This window comes from Cetorhinus maximus, chromosome 22 (assembly GCF_964194155.1).
Source record: "Cetorhinus maximus chromosome 22, sCetMax3.hap1.1, whole genome shotgun sequence".
Classification (NCBI taxonomy): domain Eukaryota; kingdom Metazoa; phylum Chordata; class Chondrichthyes; order Lamniformes; family Cetorhinidae; genus Cetorhinus; species Cetorhinus maximus.
Genome location: NC_135900.1, coordinates 48,172,363 through 48,192,700, shown reverse-complemented (window position 1 = coordinate 48,192,700; position 20,338 = coordinate 48,172,363). Strand labels below are relative to the sequence as shown.

At 44.6% G+C, this 20,338-nt stretch overlaps 1 protein-coding gene across 2 annotated transcripts in view; it reads right to left on the bottom strand.

Moving 5' to 3' along the window:
- Nucleotides 1-20,338, bottom strand: part of cacna2d4a (calcium channel, voltage-dependent, alpha 2/delta subunit 4a) — a 718,409-nt gene that overhangs the window by 478,147 nt on the left and 219,924 nt on the right. For both annotated transcript variants that reach the window (XM_078568258.1, XM_078568257.1), the window contains exons 12-13: nt 13,033-13,111; nt 6,354-6,487 (exon numbers count right to left, since the gene is read on the bottom strand). In XM_078568258.1, coding sequence (XP_078424384.1) covers nt 6,354-6,487; nt 13,033-13,111 — 213 coding nt within the window. The remainder of the gene's footprint in view (nt 1-6,353; nt 6,488-13,032; nt 13,112-20,338) is intronic.

Below are 20,338 nucleotides of genomic sequence, written 5' to 3'. Positions count from 1 at the left end.
CTCCCCCATCTTAGTCACACCGTTATGCTGTGACAGCGGGCAGCTGTGAGGGACATGGTCAAGGGTCAATAGTGTGTGTGCATCCTGATAGATAGGTGGCAGGAGGGAAAGTGGATGGGATAATGAGCATGGCACTGTTCATCATTCATCCACCCACTGAGTCTTTGCAGCTAACTATATAACTGCATAACATCTGTAACAGGTAGGGGTGGCAAAACGATGCCAACTCCATGGCTGTGACTTGAGCATTCACTCCATGGGCAGAATTTTCTGACTGGTGGGGGAGGGACGGAGCAGGATCGGACACGGTCGGGTCCCCGCTGCCATTTTATGCGGGTGGGCCAATTAAGGCCCGCCCAGCGTGAATTGCGGCTCCCAAGGACAGCGGGAATGGGCGGGCGGCAGTGGGACTGCAGTGACTGTCGGGTCCAATGGCGACCCGGCCGCCTGTTTTAAAAATTTGCTGCAACCTTTCAAAGGCTGTGAATCATGGCCAGTGGAAGGGCTCCCCCGAGCGCTGCTGGTGAGCAGGCCAGGCAGGGGGGTAGGGCAGGGGGGTCACTGTGCCCCTCGTCTTTCCGATGATTGCCTTGCTGCCCTCTTTGAGGAGGTAACAGCACAACAGGAGGCCCTGGTATCCCAGGACGGGAGGAGGAGGCCCCCACACAACCTAACGTGCCTGGGAGGAGGTGACGGAGATTGTGAGCTCCCACGACATGGTGCGATGCACCTGGATCCAGTGTCGCAAGCACTTCAATGACCTGTTGCGCTCAGGGAGGGTGAGTACCATGTTGGCATTGGTCACTTAACCCAACAGGTAGGCTTTCCCCCCTGGCACACCCCCGCCCGCCCCAAGTCTGAGTGTAGTGACTGCATTGAATCATTGACGGCATGTCTCCTCCGCTGGGTGGGCCAGCAGATATTGCCCATGCCAAGGTCACCCTGAGAGGGTGGTGAAGAGATGGGTTCTGCCCCCACAGCATGTGGTACACTGAGACCCACATGACTGTTTTGGGGGTAACCTGGAGGAGCTGCACCTAGGCGCAGTGCTGGAACTCCAGGACATGTCAAAGTCAGGGTGATGACATGCTGGGAGGGGAACTTCAAGGTGGCATGGCACTAATCAATCTGCTGCCCTCTGCACTCCACATGCTTGCGCCTCCTTGCTATGGAAGGTTAGACCATGTGGTGCCTAATGTGATGTAGGCAGCATTTGGCCAAGGGGGTGGGTGGGGAGCAGGCCTAGCATCTTTGTGTGAATGTTCAGCAGCAGCGGGGTGAGAAGACACTGGAGCCCTGATATGTCCCACTCTGCTTGGGGTGGGCCGTCCGCAAAGAGAGTCCTGGTGCAATTAGCACTAATCGATGCTCTTCTCTCCTTTTCAGGGAAGAATGTACATAATGCCTCTGAGCGAGTGAGGAATGGTGGAGGGCTGGCACAGTTAGCGATTCTCAGCCGCTTTGAGCAGGAGGCCCTAGATTTGGAGAGGCGCCATGCGCCCAGGTCCACCGGTGTCAGTGAGACTGGGGTACCATGGGCAGGTATGTTTGCCCAGCAGTGAGGTCACCATTCTTCTCCCAACAGCCATGGCAGTGCTGAATGTTCAGTGATTGAAGTTTGCAACATGACTTGACCATTGCTAATGGAAGGATGAGCGCATAATGATCCGGGGGACAGGGATGCACATTGACATTGTCTCCACGTTAACTAATCCAATGTCCTTGTTCTTCCTTTCAGCATCAGCGAAGCACGGCCGGGAGGAGGAACAGCAGAGGCCCGCTCTCACACTGGAAGATCCTGAAGTCTCACCAACGTCACACCATCTCTGTCAGGCAGGCTCCAGCGCAGATACTAGCACTTCAGTGGGAATTAAAACATCGGCTAGTGTCCCAGGGCACAGCGGTGAGGGCACTTCACAGTCACTGGAGGAGCTGGCAGAGACAGAGAGTGCCCATGGCGCCAGCAGTTGGAGGAAATACGCCTGGGTGTGTGGGAGCATCTGTGAGATACATGAAGCTAGACTTGGCTTGGTGTCCGTGGTGGAGGAGTCTTCACGGACTATCACCAAAGCAATGAGCCTCATGTCCGAGCACCATGCGTCCTCCATGGAGATGGTGGCTCCCTGGGGATGCGCTTTGACCAGCAAGCCCTCACATCGGCATTGACCTCAGCTGGTCAGTGCCAGTGTGGGAGATGGTCTGGGCACCAAGTTTCTCAGCTCGGTGCCCATCCATCCACGGTGAGCAGGGAGGTCCGAAGTGGCCTCACGTCGGCGCAGCAGCTGCCTGTCATCTCTGCGAGCTCCTCTCAGTGCACTCCGGATGAGGGCGGCAGCTCCTTCGCCCCTCTGCCAGTGACCATTGCATCTGGTGAGGCTGCGATGACTGGGGAGATGCCAGCTGTGGAACTGGCAGATCCCTCCCAGGTGGGGTCAGCACAGGCTCCATGGGCTAGAGGACGACTGCCAAGATCATCGCGGCCAACAGGACAGCAGTCAGCAGGCAGTCTCTGGTGCCATTCCCAGCAAGGGGTCAGCACCAAGACGTAGCACCCGAAAACGTAAACATAAGGTACCTTAGGCACACCACAGGTTTATCACTGGTGCTTTTGTGTTGGCTCGCAATGAGGTCTTTCTGAGTTGGTGTGATTTTTTAACACCTTTTTCATTTTGTTTCATTAAGTTTCTTTGGTTTCAATATTAAATTCAGACATGTGACCATGGCTGAGGGTGCCTCTTTTCTTCTGCAGGTGGATGGTTTCCAATAATGTAATGAGTGCTTTGTGAGATATTCACCTTTATTAACAAGGACCTTAGATAATGTTCCTAACCAGGCAGATTTTGTGCTTAGGTATCGAGTATGGAGCATACAGCCCAGGCTTAGCCTGGAGATCCATATGTGGTGTGCTAGCTGAGGGTTCGTTGGGTTAAAGCCTCCCAGGTGTCCCTGCCTCCCTGCAGTATGCCCGGGTCAGCGTCTACCCCCTCAGCATTTCCCTCTGCACGCTCATCCTCGGACTCACTGCTGGACTCATTGTGTTCATCTGCAACCAATGCGTCCACGTCTTCATCATCCACAGTGTCCCCCCTTTCCAACACAAGATTGTGGAGAGTGCAGCATGCAACCACTGTCACCGACACACGATCTGGGGGGTACTGGAGTGCGCCCCTTGAGCGGTCCAGGCATCGGAAGCGCATCTTGAGAAGACCAATGGCTCTCTCCACCACAGCCCATTATGGAGGTGTGGCTCCTATTGTACTGCTGCTTAGCTTCTGTTCTTGGATGGCGGAGAGGCGTCATGAGCCACCTTCTGGGAGGATAGCCCTTGTCACCCAGCAGCCATCCATCCAGCCGGAGGGAAAACAAGCTTCTGGCCTTTGAGCCCACCTGCCTTCCGTAATATTGAAATTGGGTGTAATGACATCAGATGGCTCTCCTGACATCATTACCCCCAATTTAACAGCAAGCCAGGATGGACATCCACTCACTGCTGCACTGTAAAATTCTGCCCATAGACATTACAGCACAGCAGGAGGCCATTTGGCCCATCAGATCCATACCAGCTCTCTGCAAAGCAATGCATTTAGTCCAATTCCACTACTCTATTCCTGTAGCCTGTAGCTTATTTTCCTCAAGTGCTATCCAATTTCCTTTTAAAATCATTGATCATCTCCACTTCCACCATCCTCATATGCAGCAAATTCCAGGTCATTATCACTCATTACGTAGAAAAATTCTATTTTGCATCCCCTCTGTACCTCTTGCTCAAAACTTTAAACCTGTGTCCTCAAGCCCTTGTACCATTAACTAATGGGAACAATTTTTCTTTGTCTATCTTACATAAATCTGTTGTAAGCTTGACAGTTCTTTCAGATCCACTTAAATCTCTTTTGCTCCAAGGAGAACAATGTCATCTTCTCCAACCTAACCTTGTAACTAAATTTCTTCATCCCTGAAACCATTCTGGTAAATCTCCTCTGCACCCTCTCAAGGACCTTCATATCCTTCCTAAAGTGTGTGACCAGAACTTGATGCAATACCCGAGTTGTGGCCTCCTGTACTGTTCTGAAGGATTGCTGGGACCTGGCATTCCCCACCAAGATCCTGAATCTTTCTAACTAGTGACACTCAAGCTATTCCCCTAAAGATATAGACACCCATAAATTAGACAAGCCCTCCCTGACTCCGCCAATTTTGTTGGGGTCAGCGACAAAATTACTGGTAGGTGGATTCTGTCATTTATGATGGGGTCAAATGCAAGCAGTTTTTCAGCCCCCAACTGTCCAACAAACTCGATTTTATCTTTTCTCGGCTGTTGAACCTCAAAAGACCTGTTGCTTTTCCAAAAAGTATGCTTTCTAAGCATCACGTTTTGGTACAGGCATTGGAAACCATGTCAACCATCATGCTGCAGCTAACATCTCATATCCAATTCCTCATGCTACAAGCCCTTTGGGGAGTTGGCATTCCTCTCATGTCTCCTCAGATTGCGTTCATAAAGGCTTGCAGTTCCAATGTGGAGTGAACTGTCTTTTCCAGGTTCAACAGGCTTAGAGATCAGTTGCAAATAATCAAGTGGTAGGCCAATAGGAATTTCGCTGATGTCATTAGGTCTGCTATAACTCCGATCATTGTCCATGGTGAAACAATGCAAAACAAGAGGGGCATGGTTGGACTGGGCATAGATGGTGGTGCTGTCTTTGAATACAGTAAACAGAATTGAACTTTCCATCCCCCTCCAATACCTACACATATACTAGAAAGCCTGCAGGTCCAATCTATTCATGTAGTAGAAGAAATAGTGCAGCCCCACTGTCCAATCCGGTTAATTGCCTGCGATTGAGATGGCCTTTGGTCTGAGTGTTATGATTGCAAAATAATTGTAGATGAGGTAAACCAATTAGGACCCTCAGAAAGACCCCATAACCTCCTTGATGTAGCACTTAATTGTTTCTTAAATTAATTCTGGGGTTTCCTCTTCCATTAATCTACCTGGAAACAATTGTGTGTGTTGACCAGTCTTTGCATGCCTTCAATCTTGCTGGCATTATGCTGCAAAGAATTCTGGCTTATTCATAATTGTTGCTAGACAGGCAGATTTCTATCCTGTTTAAATGCTGTCCCAATTTCAATTTTCTGCATGTTCCCCCTCTCACGTCACCCATAACATCCTTGAAAAGTCTTAATGGATTTTTCTCTGCTCAAAAGCAGTTTAAGTAACTTTGAGGTTATTTTAAAGGTCCCAGGACCTTGACCAGATCAAAAGCCTGGAAGAGGAATAAATTCCAAATACAGAAAAACTGGCAGGTTTTTGCAAGCAGAACATTCCTGCACCTCCTCAGATTGAAGTTAATAAATGGTTTACAACAAAAGAGAAATATCACATTAAAAGAAGGCATTGAAAGTTGTGTACATTGTGTACATTGAATCATTTTGGAGCTCAAGAGATGTGATAATTTAACAGGTTGAAGAAGAATTAGGAGGGCTGAATATGACCAACGAAAGTGAGCAAGGGAAGACAGCAGCTGTCCACCCTTTTGCCCCGTTTCCATACACTTGTGCTTCAAGTTAATATTTTAGTTTCTAGAATGCGGTGACCCATTAATTGTTTTGTGTCAGATTTCATCTACTGTACATGAAATGGATTTTAAAAATGAATGGATTTAAAGCTGAATCTGGCTCACAAACCGGTTAGATTTCATCATTTCAAAAGTTTGCACCTATTTCATTAATATTCGGTGTTCCACCCTCAACTACCTTCATACTATATCTAATGAAAAGTTCAAAACAATTTGATGCTACATGAATAGAAGTCCTTTCCTTTAATAGGTTGATTGCACAACACAGTTGGCAATGGAGAGCAGGACAATAATACACTACCAACTAATGGTGGTAAATCGGTTGAATCAGATCAAAAATACAGCACAGGCAAATAAGGGTGCCAGGATTCTTATAAAGTACTGATGGCCAAAGATAGCAGAATGATTTGAAGACTCCACCTCTGATCTTATTCTTCTGATCAAGCTGCCTATCCCCAAGTTTCCTGTAACAGTAGAAAGGACAGTCCCTGAAACATTCACCCACAGTAGCTAGCGTACTGTAGGTTCCTGTGAATCCATATATGAAGTTATAATCCACTGCAGACAACATTTATTACAATTACAAGTGCAAATTGTGATCTCATGACCGATGCCAAATGTAGCCTAGTATTACAGGCCTCAAAAATTTGTGAGAAGAAACTAATGAAAGTCCTTTAAGCTTCTACAGTGAAGTACATTTAAAGAGTTACACCCAAAAATGTTCACATACATCTGATTATACAGAAGAAATTGAAACTTTAACAGAAAACTTACAGCACTGTCCATGTATGCTTCTGTCCATATAATGTCATGATCGTGATTAATGACCATTGGACGGCTGAGAACATGAAGGTATTCCATGACATTCTCCTGAACATCAGCCAATGTTGAGATGTGCGTATAATACCCTGCAATTGAATAACAGATGATTGTGAGGTAATTTTAATAATGAGACAAGATAAAATGGACAAAACAACAACAGTGATAGGTTCTTTCTGCTGAAGTAAATGCTTATTGTGACTTGTCATCTTCTAACATTTTTTAGTGTAGTGCCTGAATACCTATACTACAAAGTTTGTGAATATTTTTCAATGACATAAAAGCAGAATAAAACCAAAATTATCTTCAATTAGAGTTATTGTTTCAAAAATGAAACTAAGATAAAAAAACTCCCAAAAAACATGTATTTCTCTATTCATCTAAATTCACTTCAGACATGAAGCTCACAGTTTTCTCCATATTATTGAATTCATGCATTTTAACTGCCCAGGTACGTTGTGTCCACAAAAAGTAGAACGAATTCAGCCCAGCCAATTACTGTTCCATCAGTCAACTCTCAATCATCAGCAAAAAACGATGGAAGGGGTCATCAACAGTGCTATCAAGCGACACTTACTCAGCAATAACCTGCTCACTGATGCTCAGTTTGGGTCTTGTCAGGATCATTCAGCTCCTGACCTCATTACAGCCTTAGTCCAAACATGGACAAAAGAGCTGAACTCAAGAGGTGAGGTGAGAGTGACTGCCCTTGACGTCAAGGCAGCATTTGATCAAGAGTGGTATCAAGGAGCCCCAGCAAAACTGGAGTCAATGGAAATCATGGGGAAAACTCACCCCAGGTGGGAGCCATACCTAGCACAAAGGAAGATGGTTGTGGTTGTTGGAGGTCAATCATCTCAGTCCCAGGGCCTCGCCGCAGGAGTTCCTCAGGCTAGTGTCCTAGGCCCAACCTTCTTCAGCTGCTTCATCGATGGCCTTCCCTCCATAATCAGATCAGAAGTGGGGATGTCCACTAATGATTGCACAATGCTCAGCACCATTCATGACTCCTCAGATGCTAAAACAGTCCGAGACCATGTGCAGCAAAACCTGGACAACATTTAGGCTTGGGCTGATAAGTGGTAAATATCATCCACGCCACTCAAGTTCCAGGCAATGGCCATCTCCAACAAGAGAGAATCCAACCACCTCTCCTTGACATTCAATGGCATTATCATCGCTGAAACCCCTACTTTCAACATCCTGGGGATTACCATTGACCAGACACTGAACTGGACCAGCTATATAAATACAGTAACTACAAGAGGTTGGATTGAATTGAAATTGAGGAATGGAGTCAGCTCAGGAAGGGGGAGAGGAGTGGGTAGATAAGCCATGACTGCTAGGTAGAAGGTCTGCAACAATTTAAAGTGGCAATGGTCCTCATGATTCTCAGCATGTTGACTTTGCTACCTTTCCTCAAGTTTAAAAAAGAGCAGCAGCAGCAGTGTTTCCTGGTGATCCAAAGTAGAATCATAGGACGGAATCTTGTGGAGGCAATGAGGGTCTCAGCCGTCAGCTGGAGAGCTGATGAGAGCACCACATTGCCTCTTTTAGAGAAGGCCAACTGCATCTTTGTTCCACTCAGGCACTTGACATGCCAGAGGTGGGCTTCACCTTATATCAAGGATCCCAAGGGGTGAAGCCCACCCTCTGAAACAATCAGAGACCAGCAGCTCCATTGAACAGCAGTGCCATCAGTGAGGCGGTGGCCCCTGCTGGTACAACACTCACCCTAGGCCCTGTATAGTACTGGATCCCAGGCTAGAGGTATGATAGTGGGAGGGCGGGGTCACAAGGTGGGAGTTGCTGAAGAAGGGGTTTGGCAGCAAGGGCAAGGTGGGTGGCTGTCAGTAGGTTCCCATTCCTGATGCCGGGTCCTTCGATCAGACACTAAATGCCTTTGAATGAGGGACCCTCCTTGGGAGCCTGCATGCAACCACACATAGGTTTGTTTGTTGCGCTGATCCCTTCCTTTACTGTAAATACTGATGCAAAGTAATTTTTCAACATGTCCAACATTTCCTCATTATCATTGCCAACATCATCATTATCAGTTTTCAAGAGGCTCACATTGCTTCTGACTGTCCTCTTTTATCCAATCCCACAAAATGGAGCAAGAAAATTACAAACCTAGGTGACTGAATAGGCTGGAACGCTATCTTTTCATCTTAAGAATCTGAGTTTATTCATGAGTTACAGAAACCCTAAGCGAAACTTGGATGGAAACTTTAGATTCTATTCAGAGTGGGCACAGCTCCACTGCACAAAACGACATGTGATTCAGCAGTAATTCTCACTTCTATTCAGGGGTTGCGAAGATGGAATTACATTATATTAGGATAATAAGGAAATGTTGGACATGCTGAATAATTACTTTGCATCAGTATTTACAGTGAAGGAAGAGATTAGCATGCAAGGCATCCCAAGGAAACTATGATTGAATGAGGGACGGAATGGTGGTGGAGTACCAGGCCCCATTGGGGCCGGGAACAGAGGCAGGTGGGTGCTTAAAATAGCTGGAACACTATTTTTTCATCTTAAGAATCTTAAGGGTTGTGAAGATGGAATTACATTATCCTGATTCCTTGGCTTCATCCTCCCCCTGGACTGGGGTGTTGCCAATTGAGACTGTTAATGGCCATTTAAGGCCAACTTGTTGGAGCTCGACTGGCAATAGAAGTTCTCCGTGCCTGCCTGTGTGCAGAAGCAGCCACAGGCTGCCCAATGGAAGGGTTCTCCCCTGACGATGGTGGCCAGGCCGCTGAGTCTATTTTTAACTTAAACTTTGAAAATGTTGAGAACAGGTGCCTCAATTTTTGGGTGCCCTCTTTGTTACTTAGCTGCCATGGCATTCTGCTGCTGCTTTCAAGTTCTGATTGGCCCTCCAGCTTTAAGAGCTTGCCCGCCTTCTGGCTATTAATTGGCCAATCACAGGTGGGTGACTTTCCCACAATGCAAGCTTCTGATCCCAATTTGCACCTGATGGTAAGGTTCAGAAGTCTTTAGTCTAAGCAATCCCACAACCCAATGGATCAGATCTAAGTTCTATAGTCCTGCCGCATCCAGTCGTGAATAGTGGTGGACAATTAAACAACTAACTGGAGGAGGAGGAGGCTTCACAAATATCCCCATCTTCTATGATGGGGGAGCTCAACATATCAGTGCAAAAGATAAGGCTGAAGCATTTGCAACCATATTCAGCCATAAGTGCCAAATGGATGATCCATCTTAGCCTCCTCCTGAGGTCCCCAGCATCACAGATCCCAGTCTTCAGCCAATTCAATGCACTCCACTTGATATCAAGAAATGGCTCAGCACTGGCCCTGACAACATTCTGGCAAGAGTACTGAAGATTTGTGCTTCAGAACTAGCTGCGCTCTTAGTCAGGCTGTTCCAGTACAGCTACAACACTGGCATATACTGGACAATGTAGAAAATGCCCAGGTACGTTCTGTTCACAAAAAGCAGGACAAATTCAAGCTGGCCAATTACCGCCCCATCAGACTACTCTCAATCATCAGCAAAATTATGGAAGGGGTCATCAACAGTATTATCAAGTGGCATTTAGTCAGCAATAGCCTAGTCACCGATGCACAATTTGCAACCCTTCAGTCTCACTCAACTCCTGTGAGTGAAATTACAAACCAGTTCTTCATGCCGTGATGGAATCCTTAGTTTCAAAGCTTGTATATTTTGAAATGGACCCTAATTGAAAAGGGAAACCAAAAAGCGAAATTGAGAAAGGAAATTGACTCTCTCAGTTTCTAAGGAAATTAAGACTGAAACTGAGATTAGAAACCAAAACTTCTGGGGAGATTGAAACTGATTGAAATCATATAAAAAGGACACAGAGCCATTAGAGCTCAGATGATGATGATCCCAGTGATGCAGTACAGACAAGCTAAAGAAGACAGAGGCTAGATCCAGGAGCTGAGAATAGTCAAATATACAGTTGCTGAAGTTGTTTCTGTTACTTGAAGATAACATTGATGGATTTATGCCATCCAGGCTGTCATGAGCAGAGTTGAGAAGAGGCTCTGTAGACATGTGTCAATTTTGGTGAAACCAGTGCCCATAGAACTCGTGTTGGTTGTGCGTTGCTGTCAGTTGGTCATCAGGCTAAATCCTAGAAGAAGAGGAGCTGAAATTTTCCATGAGGAAGACAGAGTTTTGAAAGATTTTGTGTCTGAAATTGATGACATATGTGCTAAGTGGACTGCCAAGCCAATTCATAAGATCTATCTTAGCTGCATCTGCTGTTTAATGTCCAATTATAGTTTGTAATCAATCACAATTTGTCTATTAATTTATGTTTAACTTATATTGATACAAGGTTTTAGAGTATAGAGGGTTACCGAGATAGTATTTAGTCTTTGTTTAGTTTGACTCTTATATAGCAAAAATTCTTTTGTTTTAAACCATGGAATCTTCAGATCATTCTTTCAGTAAATAACTGGGATTTCGGATTACTTCATTAAAAAAAGGTTTGCTAGATCAATTATTAATTTTAAAACCCAGATTGATAGATTTTTGTTAGCCAAAGGTATTATGGGATAGAGGACAAATGCAGGTATATGGAGTTAGGTCACACGTCAGCCATGATTTCATTGAATGGCAGAACAGATTCGAGGAGCTGAATGGCTTATTCCTGTTCCTAAGTTCCTTTGGCTGTTGTAAAAAATTGAAATGTCATTTAAACAACACACCAACTAGTCCACTGATTTTATTCTCTCTGAAGGAAAGTTAATTGCCATTTCTTGCTTTCACTTTAAAGCAATTATTCACCACATGGAGAATACAGGACATAAATCCACATCCACTACACACTCTGTTCAAAGGCGCTATGCAATTGTATTATATAAATTACATTAGCTATTGCTAAATTGTAATATACAGACAAGGAAGATCCCAGTTCTATTTCTTTCTGCAGTTAGCTGAGCTGAGCACATATAAGGGATAGAACCTACAGCCCTCATGGTCTGTATGACTAAACATCAGGCAGTGTATTAACCACTAATGAGCAGAAACATATATGATTATTTCCCACTGTTGCGTTTACACAACTTCCATATAATACCTGTACATTTTCAACAGAAAAAAGCATCAATTTTAATGGATATATAAATTTGTGTAGGTTTACAGGCTGAATAAAGATCAAATGAAATAGTTTTGTGGGGCACAAGATGGGAGTACATATCAGGAAATTGTTCCCCCTCAGCCCATGATATTGTGCTTAATAAAATTAACAAACAGAAAATCAGGGACTGGGGAACAGAATTTTCAGATTTTTGTTCCTGGCCTGTCCTAAGGGCACTGAAGCAGAAAACACCAGCAGAACATATAACTCTGTTTCTCTCTCCAAAGATGCTGCCAGACCTGCTGAGTTTTCCCAGCATTTTCTGTTTTGATTATAGAAATTGGAATCCTATTTTCACTGATTTTACGGTACAGAAGTGTTATAAATTCGAATGTCCATCTGAGACTGACTTTTGACAAATTCATTCATTTGAATGTCATCCATAATTGCCCTCAAGAAGGTGATATAATAGCTGATTTCTTGAATACAACTGAAGGGCTTGTTAGGTCATTTCAGAGGGCAGTTAGGGGTCATTCATATTGCCATGAATCTGGAGTCACATATTGGCCAGATCAAGTAAGGGCAGCATATTTCCTTCCTAAAGGACATTAATGAACCAGTTTTTTTCAACCCAGTGGCTTGATGGTTATCATTACCACTACTAGGGGCAGAATTTTGCTCTCAGATGGCGTGCGGGCCCCACCGGCTTGGCGGCGGGCGGCCAGCCAACCCCCGCCACTGAAACGGGGCCCGCCGCCATTTTAAGTGGGCGGGCCAATTAAGGCCCGCCCAGCCGGATCCCCGACAGGAAGTGCTATGCACTTCCTGTGCCGGGGGTGGAGGGATTCCCCATCTGTCAAAGTGCGCTCTTTCCCGCATGCGCGCGAAAGAGCGCACTTCTCCCTGAGGCAAAGTCCTATCTCAGGGAGATTCGTGACAGGTAAGTTAAGTGTAAAAATAGAAACATTAAAAAATTATTAACATGTCCCCCTCATGTGACAATGTCACACGAGATGGGACATGTTAATAAAAAACAAATAAACTTTATAACTTTTTTACAAAACAGACATGAAACTTCATCCCGCCAGTGGATTAAGTTTCATGAATAATCTGGAGCCCGCTGGGGCTCCTGGCCTGCGCGCCAACCTTAAGGTTGGCCGGGCAGGTCTTTAATTACTTTAATTATCCTGTCAATGGCCTCAATTGGCCATTGACAGGTCGGCGGGCAGACAGCTGATTTCGCTGTCCTCCCACCTTCCTAAAAATTTAAAGGGACCGGGATGACGTCGGGGATTCCTCCCGACGTCATCTCGCATCATTTTCCCCTTGGCAAGCGGGCCACGGCCCCAAATCGCCGAGGGGAAAAACCTGGCCTAGCTTTTTATTTCTGATTTACTTAACTAATTGAAAGTAAATTCCCAGCTGCCATGATGAGATTTGAACTCATATCTCCGAATCAATGGTCTAAGATTACTAATCCAGTTAAAAAACCTCTATGCTAACGTACCCTCTGCAAAAGTATCTAAAGTAGCTGCTTAAAGTCAAGTTTCTTACCTTTATTGTTGCATGCGATCCATTTAACATATTCTGCAAATGTTACTTCCCGGCCAATCAGATATGTAAATACACGCACCTGTCAAGGATAGTTAAGCACAGTGGCTGTAATTCATTGCAAAGATGCTTTAATTAAAAAGACAAGAGGTTTGTATAGTGCGTTGAACCTGTCATTGCAGGTCTAAACACTTAAAAGAAGAAGAAGGTGAATGCCCATTCCATCATTTAGTAAGTCCAGCTTGTTTTGCCAATCCTCTAACTTCCTACTGATACCTCTCCATTAGGGTAAGGTCCATACTTCTGTTGCCACCTATTTCTGATGGCCTGACCAGCCTTTCATTGATTCAGGGTACAAGGTCCATGTGCACCAACATGGTGTTCAAACAGACTACTTTTTCACTCTGACCTTTAATTTAATATCTAGTTAAAAATATTATAAAATATATGGAGATGCATTTATTCCACCCTTTCACATAGGAAATACAGGCTGTAACATGTTGCAATTGGCAACAAATACTAGAATTGTGGCTAGTTTAACACATAAATCCACCCTGCTCTGATGATCTTGGTAATACTGGGTAAGTGCAGATTTAGAACTAAGTAAAAAATGGCAAATTTTATAATTTCCACCAACTAAGAAACTGTGAGTGTCAGCCTTATACTATCCATGGGCTTTACAATATAAAGCATTAGATCAGTTCTGGGATCTGCATTGCACCGAGAATGGATTTTGCAAACCAATCTAGGGTTCCACATTACATTGATCTATGTATTACTATTATGCATGCACGTCGCAATTAATGGTTCAGAATACATTATCTCTGGCCTCGTTATTACTCTGATCCTGGCCTCTGCAGAGTAGTGATTCTGGGTTCCAACTTATACTAACTGTGGATTCCATATTTTACTGACCATGGCTTTCATATTACATTGACTCTGGTGCCCACATAGACAATTTTGTGAAGGCAGATGTTTGTATACTGTAAATCCCAGAGATGAAATATTGTCTGAGCCTAGGTTTGTATAATGACTGAGTAGAGGATAGGCTGCAGATATAAGGGTCAGCATAGTGTTGAGTCCAGGACCAATATAATGTACAAACATTTAGCTTCACAAAATTGACTATCAGCTCCACATTATATTGGCCCTGGACTCACCAACACATCCTTATATCTGCACCATACTCCCTATTTGGCCATTATACAAACCTAGGCCCAGCCATTATAATGACTCTGGAGTTCACATTTTACATATGCTTGGCTTCACATTGCATCAACCTCATGCTCTGCATTATAAGAACCCTAAGTCTTGCCAAAATGATTGCATACTACAAATACCCCTGCCCTCGGCATATACTAACCTGGGCATCTAAAATGACCAAACATTGAGCATCACACTTAGCATTTGGCTGATCCTAGCTCAGTATCACACCAACCCTGGGCTGTGCATTAAAACACTGGGATAAATAACAAGCTGAGAATTATACCAATACTATGATGAAAATTATACCAATCCTGGGCTTCACATTTCACCAACCCTGGACTCAGTATTTTGCTGACTAAAGTTGAGCATCATTCCAGGTGTTGTGTCAATGCTGGGTACATAATCATACTATTTTTTTATTCGTTCATGGGATGTGGGTGTCGTTGGCTAGGTCAGCATTTATTGCCCATCCCTAAATCCCCTTGAAAAGGTGGTGGCGAGCCACCTTCTTGAATTGCTGCAGTCCATGTGGTGTAGGTACATTCACAGTTCTGTTAAGAAGAGAGTTCCAGGATTTTGATCCAGTGATAGTGGAGGAAAGGCAATAAAGTTCCAAGTCAGGATGGTGAGCGGCTTGGAGTGGCAACTTGCAGGTGGTAGTGTTCCCATGTATTCTTCAACATGGTACAGGATAGAGGTTTGGAAGATGCTGTCCAAGGACCCTTGGTGAGTTGATGCAGTACATCTTGTAGAATGTACACACTGCTTCCATTGTGCATCAGTGGTGGAGGGAGTGAATGCTTAAGGTGGTGATTCGGGTGTCAATCAACTGGGCTGCTTTATCCTGGATGGTGTTGAGCTTCTTGCGTGTTGTTGGATCTGCACTCTTCCAGTGGAAAGTATTCGATCAAACCCCTGACTTGTATCTTGTCGATGGTGGGCAGGCTTTGGGGAGTCAGGGGATGATTACACTCTGCAGAATTCCCAGCCTCTGACCTGCTCTTAAAGCCATAGTATTTTAATGGCTAGTCCTGTTCAGTTTCTGGTCAATGATAACCCCCCAGATATTGATAGTGGTAGATTCAGCGATGGTAATGCCATTGGATGTCAATGGGGAGATGATTAGATTCTCTCTTGCTGGAAATGGTCATTGCCTGGCATTGTATGGCATGAATGCAACTTTCCACTTATCAGCCCAAGCCTGAATATTGCCCAGGTGTTTATGCATATGGACAAGTCTACTTCAGTATCTGGGGAGTCACTAATGGTGGTGAACATTGTGCAATCATCAACAAACATCCCCATTTCTGACTTGATGATGGACGAAAGGTCATTGGTGAAGCAGCTGAAGATGGTTGGGCTTAGGACACTACCCTGAGGAATTGCTGCACCGATCTCCTGGGGCTGAGGTTATTGACTTCCAACAACCACAACCATCTTCTTTTGTGCTAGTATGATTCCTACCAGTGGAGAGTTTCCCCCCTGGTTCCCATTGACTCCAGTTTTGTTAGGGCTCCTTTATGCCACACTCAGTCAAATGCTGCCATGTCAAGGGCAGTCACTCTCATCTCACCTATGGTGCTCAGCTCTTTTGTCCATGTTTTGATCAAGGCAGTATTGAGGTCAGGAGCAAAGTGGCCCTGGTGGAACCCAAGCTGAGTATCAGTGAGCCGATCATTGCTGAGTAAGTGCCACTTGATAGCACTATTGATGACACTTTCCATTGCTTTGCTAATGATTGAGAGTAGATTGATGAGGTGGTAATTGACCGAGTTGGATTTGTCCTGCTTTTTGTGGGCAGGACATACCTGGGCAACTTTTCACATTGCCAGATAGATGCCAGTGTTGTAGCCATACTGGAACAGCTTGGCTAGGGGCACAGCTGGTTCTGGAGCATGTCTTCAGTATTATTGCCAGAATGTTGTCAGGGCCCGTAGCCTGTGCAGTATCCACTGCCTTCCGTCGATTCTTGATATCACATAGAGTGAATCGAATTGGCTGAAGACTGGCATCTGTGATGTTGGGGACCGCAGGGGGAGGCCGAAATGGATCATCCACCTGGCACTTCCGGCTGAAGGTGGTTGCAAATGCTTCAGCCTTGTCATTTGCACTGATGTGCACGGCTCCCCCATCATTGAGGATGGGGATATTTCTGGAGCCTCCTCCTATATGTAGATATTTAATTGTCCACTACCATTCACGACTGCATGTGGCAGGAATGCAAAGCTTAGATCTGATCCTTTGCTTGTTGGATCACTTAGCTCTGTTCATCACATGCTACTTCAGCTGTTTGGTATGCAAGCAGTCCTGTAACATCACTTCACCAGGTTGTCACCTCATTTTTAAGCATGCCTGGTGCTGCTCCTGGCATGCCCTCCTGCACTCTTCATTGAACCAGAGTTAATCCCCTGGCTTGACGGTAATGGTATAGTTGGGGATATGCACAGCCATGAGGTTACAGATTGTGGTTGAGTTCAATTCCGTTGCTTCAGATGGCTCACAGTGCCTCATGGATGCCCAGTTCTGAGTTGCTAGATCCGCTTGAAATCTATCCCATTTAGCATGATGGTATTGCCACACATGAGGGTATCCTCATTGTGAAAGTAGGACTTCATCTCCATAGGGGCTGTGCCGTGGTCATTCATACCAATATTGTCAGACGCATCTGTGACAGGTAGATTGGTGGGGATGAGGTGAAGTAGGCTTTTACCTCTTGTTAATTTCCTCACCATCTGTCAGAGACCCAGTCTAGCAGTTATGTCCTTTGGGATTCGGCCAGCTCAGACAGGAGTGATGCAAATGATGGACATTGAAGTCCCCCACCCAGAGTGTATTCTGTGCCCTTTCCACCCTTAGTGCTTCTTCCATTTGGTGTTCAAAATGGAGGTGGTAATCAGCAAGAGGTTACCTTATCCATGTTTGACCTGATATCATGAGACTTTATGGCAAAGTTGAGGACTCCCTCCTGACTGTACACTATTGTGCTGCCACCTATGTTGGTCTGTATTGTCAGTGGGACAGGACATATCCAGGGATGGTTATGGTGGTGCCTGAGACATTGTCCATCAGGTATGTTTCCTTGAGTATGATTATGTCATGCTGTTGCTTGATTAGTCTGTGGGACAGCTCGCCCAATTTTGGCAGAAGCCCACAGATGTTAGTAAGGAGAACTTTTCAGGGTCGAAAGGGCTGGGTTTGCCATTGTTGTTTCCAGTGCCTATGTTGATGCCAGATGGTCCATCCAATTTCATTCCTTTTTGGGGGTTTTGTATTGGTTTAATACCAATGGCTTACCAGACCATTTCAGGGACAGTTAAGAGTCAACTGCATTGCTGTGGGCCTGGAGTCACATGTAGGCCAGACCAGATAAGGATGGCAGATTTCCTTCCCTAAAGGCCATTCATGAACCAGATGGGTTTCATGGTCATCATTACTGAGACTAGCTGTTTAATTCCATAGTTATTAATTGAATTTAAATTCAACCAGTTGTCATTGTGGGATTTGAACTCGTGTCCCTAGAGCACTAGCCTGGGCCTCTGGGTTACTAGTTCAATGACATTATGACTATGCCACCACCTCCCCTAGGCTGCCACCTCCCCTATATCCCCTGAATATTACACCAGTGGTGGGCCACACATTGTACTGACCAAGCCAATTATATTAACCTAAGCTTAGTACTATTTGAGCATTGCAACAGCTCTGGTAGGGGTATCATACCAATCCTGGGCTAATCCTCATATCAACTATGGGGATAACATTACAGCAGTAGCTACACCTTAGAAACTACATCGTGGCTGTAAAATGTTTTGGGATGTCCTAAAAGGCTATATTGTCTGAGGTTGTGAAAGATTGTCCTCAACTTCACACTATACTGTCCTTGGACTCCACATTGTATTAGTTATATTGACCAGGGTTTAGCACTTTAGTGACCCTGGACTGAATACCATATTGAAGCATTGTTATAACCAGGTGAAAAGGGGTGAATGGGCTTCCCTCTGATCAACGTCCTCGGTTGGTCACAACAAAGATTTAAGTTTACTTTTTTACGAGGATATGCCTTTTCCAAATCAGAATATATTTAACTACTTAAGCTGTGAGCATTAAGGAGCCAGTCAAACAAGGTTTTCTTGAGTGAAAGAAAAAACAAATTTATTAACTACTAAACCCGAGAAAAATAATAAAAACACAACGTCAAGCATTCGGCATTCATGTAATCATTTGGATGTGCAAACACACAGACACATCAGAAATAAGGGGTGTTAGAGTCCAATTTAAAAATGTAAAATAATACTTTTCTTTTAGCGTTCTTTGATTGTCCTTGAGGTGTAGATTTTAAATGTTGCAGCAGATTTAGGTTAGCTGGTTTCTTGGATGCGGTCAGATGCAGAGGGTTTTTCAATTATTATGAGATCTCCTTTTGCTGGTAGCTTTCTGGTAGAGTTGGCTTCTCAAATTGGGTGACATTCTTATTCCAAAAGAGAGAGAGAGAGTGGTCCTCAGCTTGTTTCCTCTGCTGAAGACTTCTTGACACTGCCTATGTCACTTACAATCACTCTCTAGTGGCTGGCAGCCTTGCCTTGAAACATTTCATCCACTATGTATTTCGAAGTGGTTTTGTCTGTGGCAGCCACTGTTTCATCATCCAGTACTTTGCATTTCTAATGTCTCTTCCTTAGACAGTTACGAGTTTCAATGGGTATCTGGTTTATAGGAAATGTCTCCCTCTTCACACTCCCCTTAGGGTGATTTGTTGGTTTCTCACCTTCATCTTGGAGTTTGGCCTTGCATTTCAAAACAGTTTGCTCTGTCTCAGTTCAAGTTGCAAAATTTCCAGTTGAAAGTTGAAAAACCATATTCTCAAAAATAAAGGGGCATAGCCTTGTAACCTCTACCATCGCAAAGAAATTAAATGAGATTCATTATCACTTATACAAGGTATAAAAACACAAAACATAAAAAAACACATTCACTTCCATTCACTCTCAGCCTTGAATAATGTTGCATTCTGAGTTTTGAATTTCTCCACGAATTTCAGAGGGTTGTGGTCAGTATAGACTGTGGTCTCCCTGTATCCATTTTGGATCTATATATCAAAGTGATTGAGAGCCAATAATAAACCTAGCATTTTATTTTCTACTGTGGAATACCTTTTCTGATGTTTGTTCAGTTTTTTGGAGAAGCACCCGACTGGTCTCTCTATTCCTGATATGTCTTCGTGGAGGAGACAGCCCCAATCCCAAAGTCACTAGCATTAATGGCTACTTTAAATACTGGGTTAAAGTCTGGAGCTTCCAGCAATGGTACATTTATTAAAATGGCTTTCAGCTTCTCGAAAGTTGTCTGATGTTTCTTGGTTCATTCTACTTTTGCCTTTTTCTGTAGTAGGTCTGTCAGCGGGGCAGCTACAGTGCTGAAGTTTAGGACAAATTTGTGGTAGAACCCACACATCCCCAAAAATATCATGATTTCCTTGTGAGAATGGGAAACTGCACTACTGCTTGTACCTTTGCAGCTCTAGGCAGTATTTGCCCATGACCCATCACATGTTCTAGGTAGGTCGCCTGAACGTTAGTGAACTCGCTCTTTGCAAGATAGACCACGAGATCAGCGGACTAATTTCTGGGAGAGGGCTTCCAGTTGCTCTAAGTGAATTTCCCAGGAGTCACTGTACACTAAGAGATCATTTAGGTAAACCACACAATTGGATAAGCCTGCCACTACCTGGTTCATCAGCCTTTGAAAGGTGGTTGGGGCATTTCTGAATCCAAATGGCATGACTCGACATTGGTATAAACCATCCTTGACCATCCACGCTGGCGGTCAAAGGAACCTGCTGGTATCCTTTGAATAAATCTATCTTTGTAATATAGGCTGCATTACCTACCCTATCTATGCAGCGTTCCAGGTGGGGAATCGGGTAGGAGTTGGCTCTGATCATTGCATTAACTTTTCGGTAGTCAATGCAGAACATTGTGGAGTCGTCTGGCTTGGACACAAGCACAACTGGGGAACTCCAGCTATTGCTGCAAGGCTCTATTAGTTGGTGCTCCAGCATGTAGTTAAACTCCTCCTGAACCTGGGCCAGTTTTACTGGACCTAGACA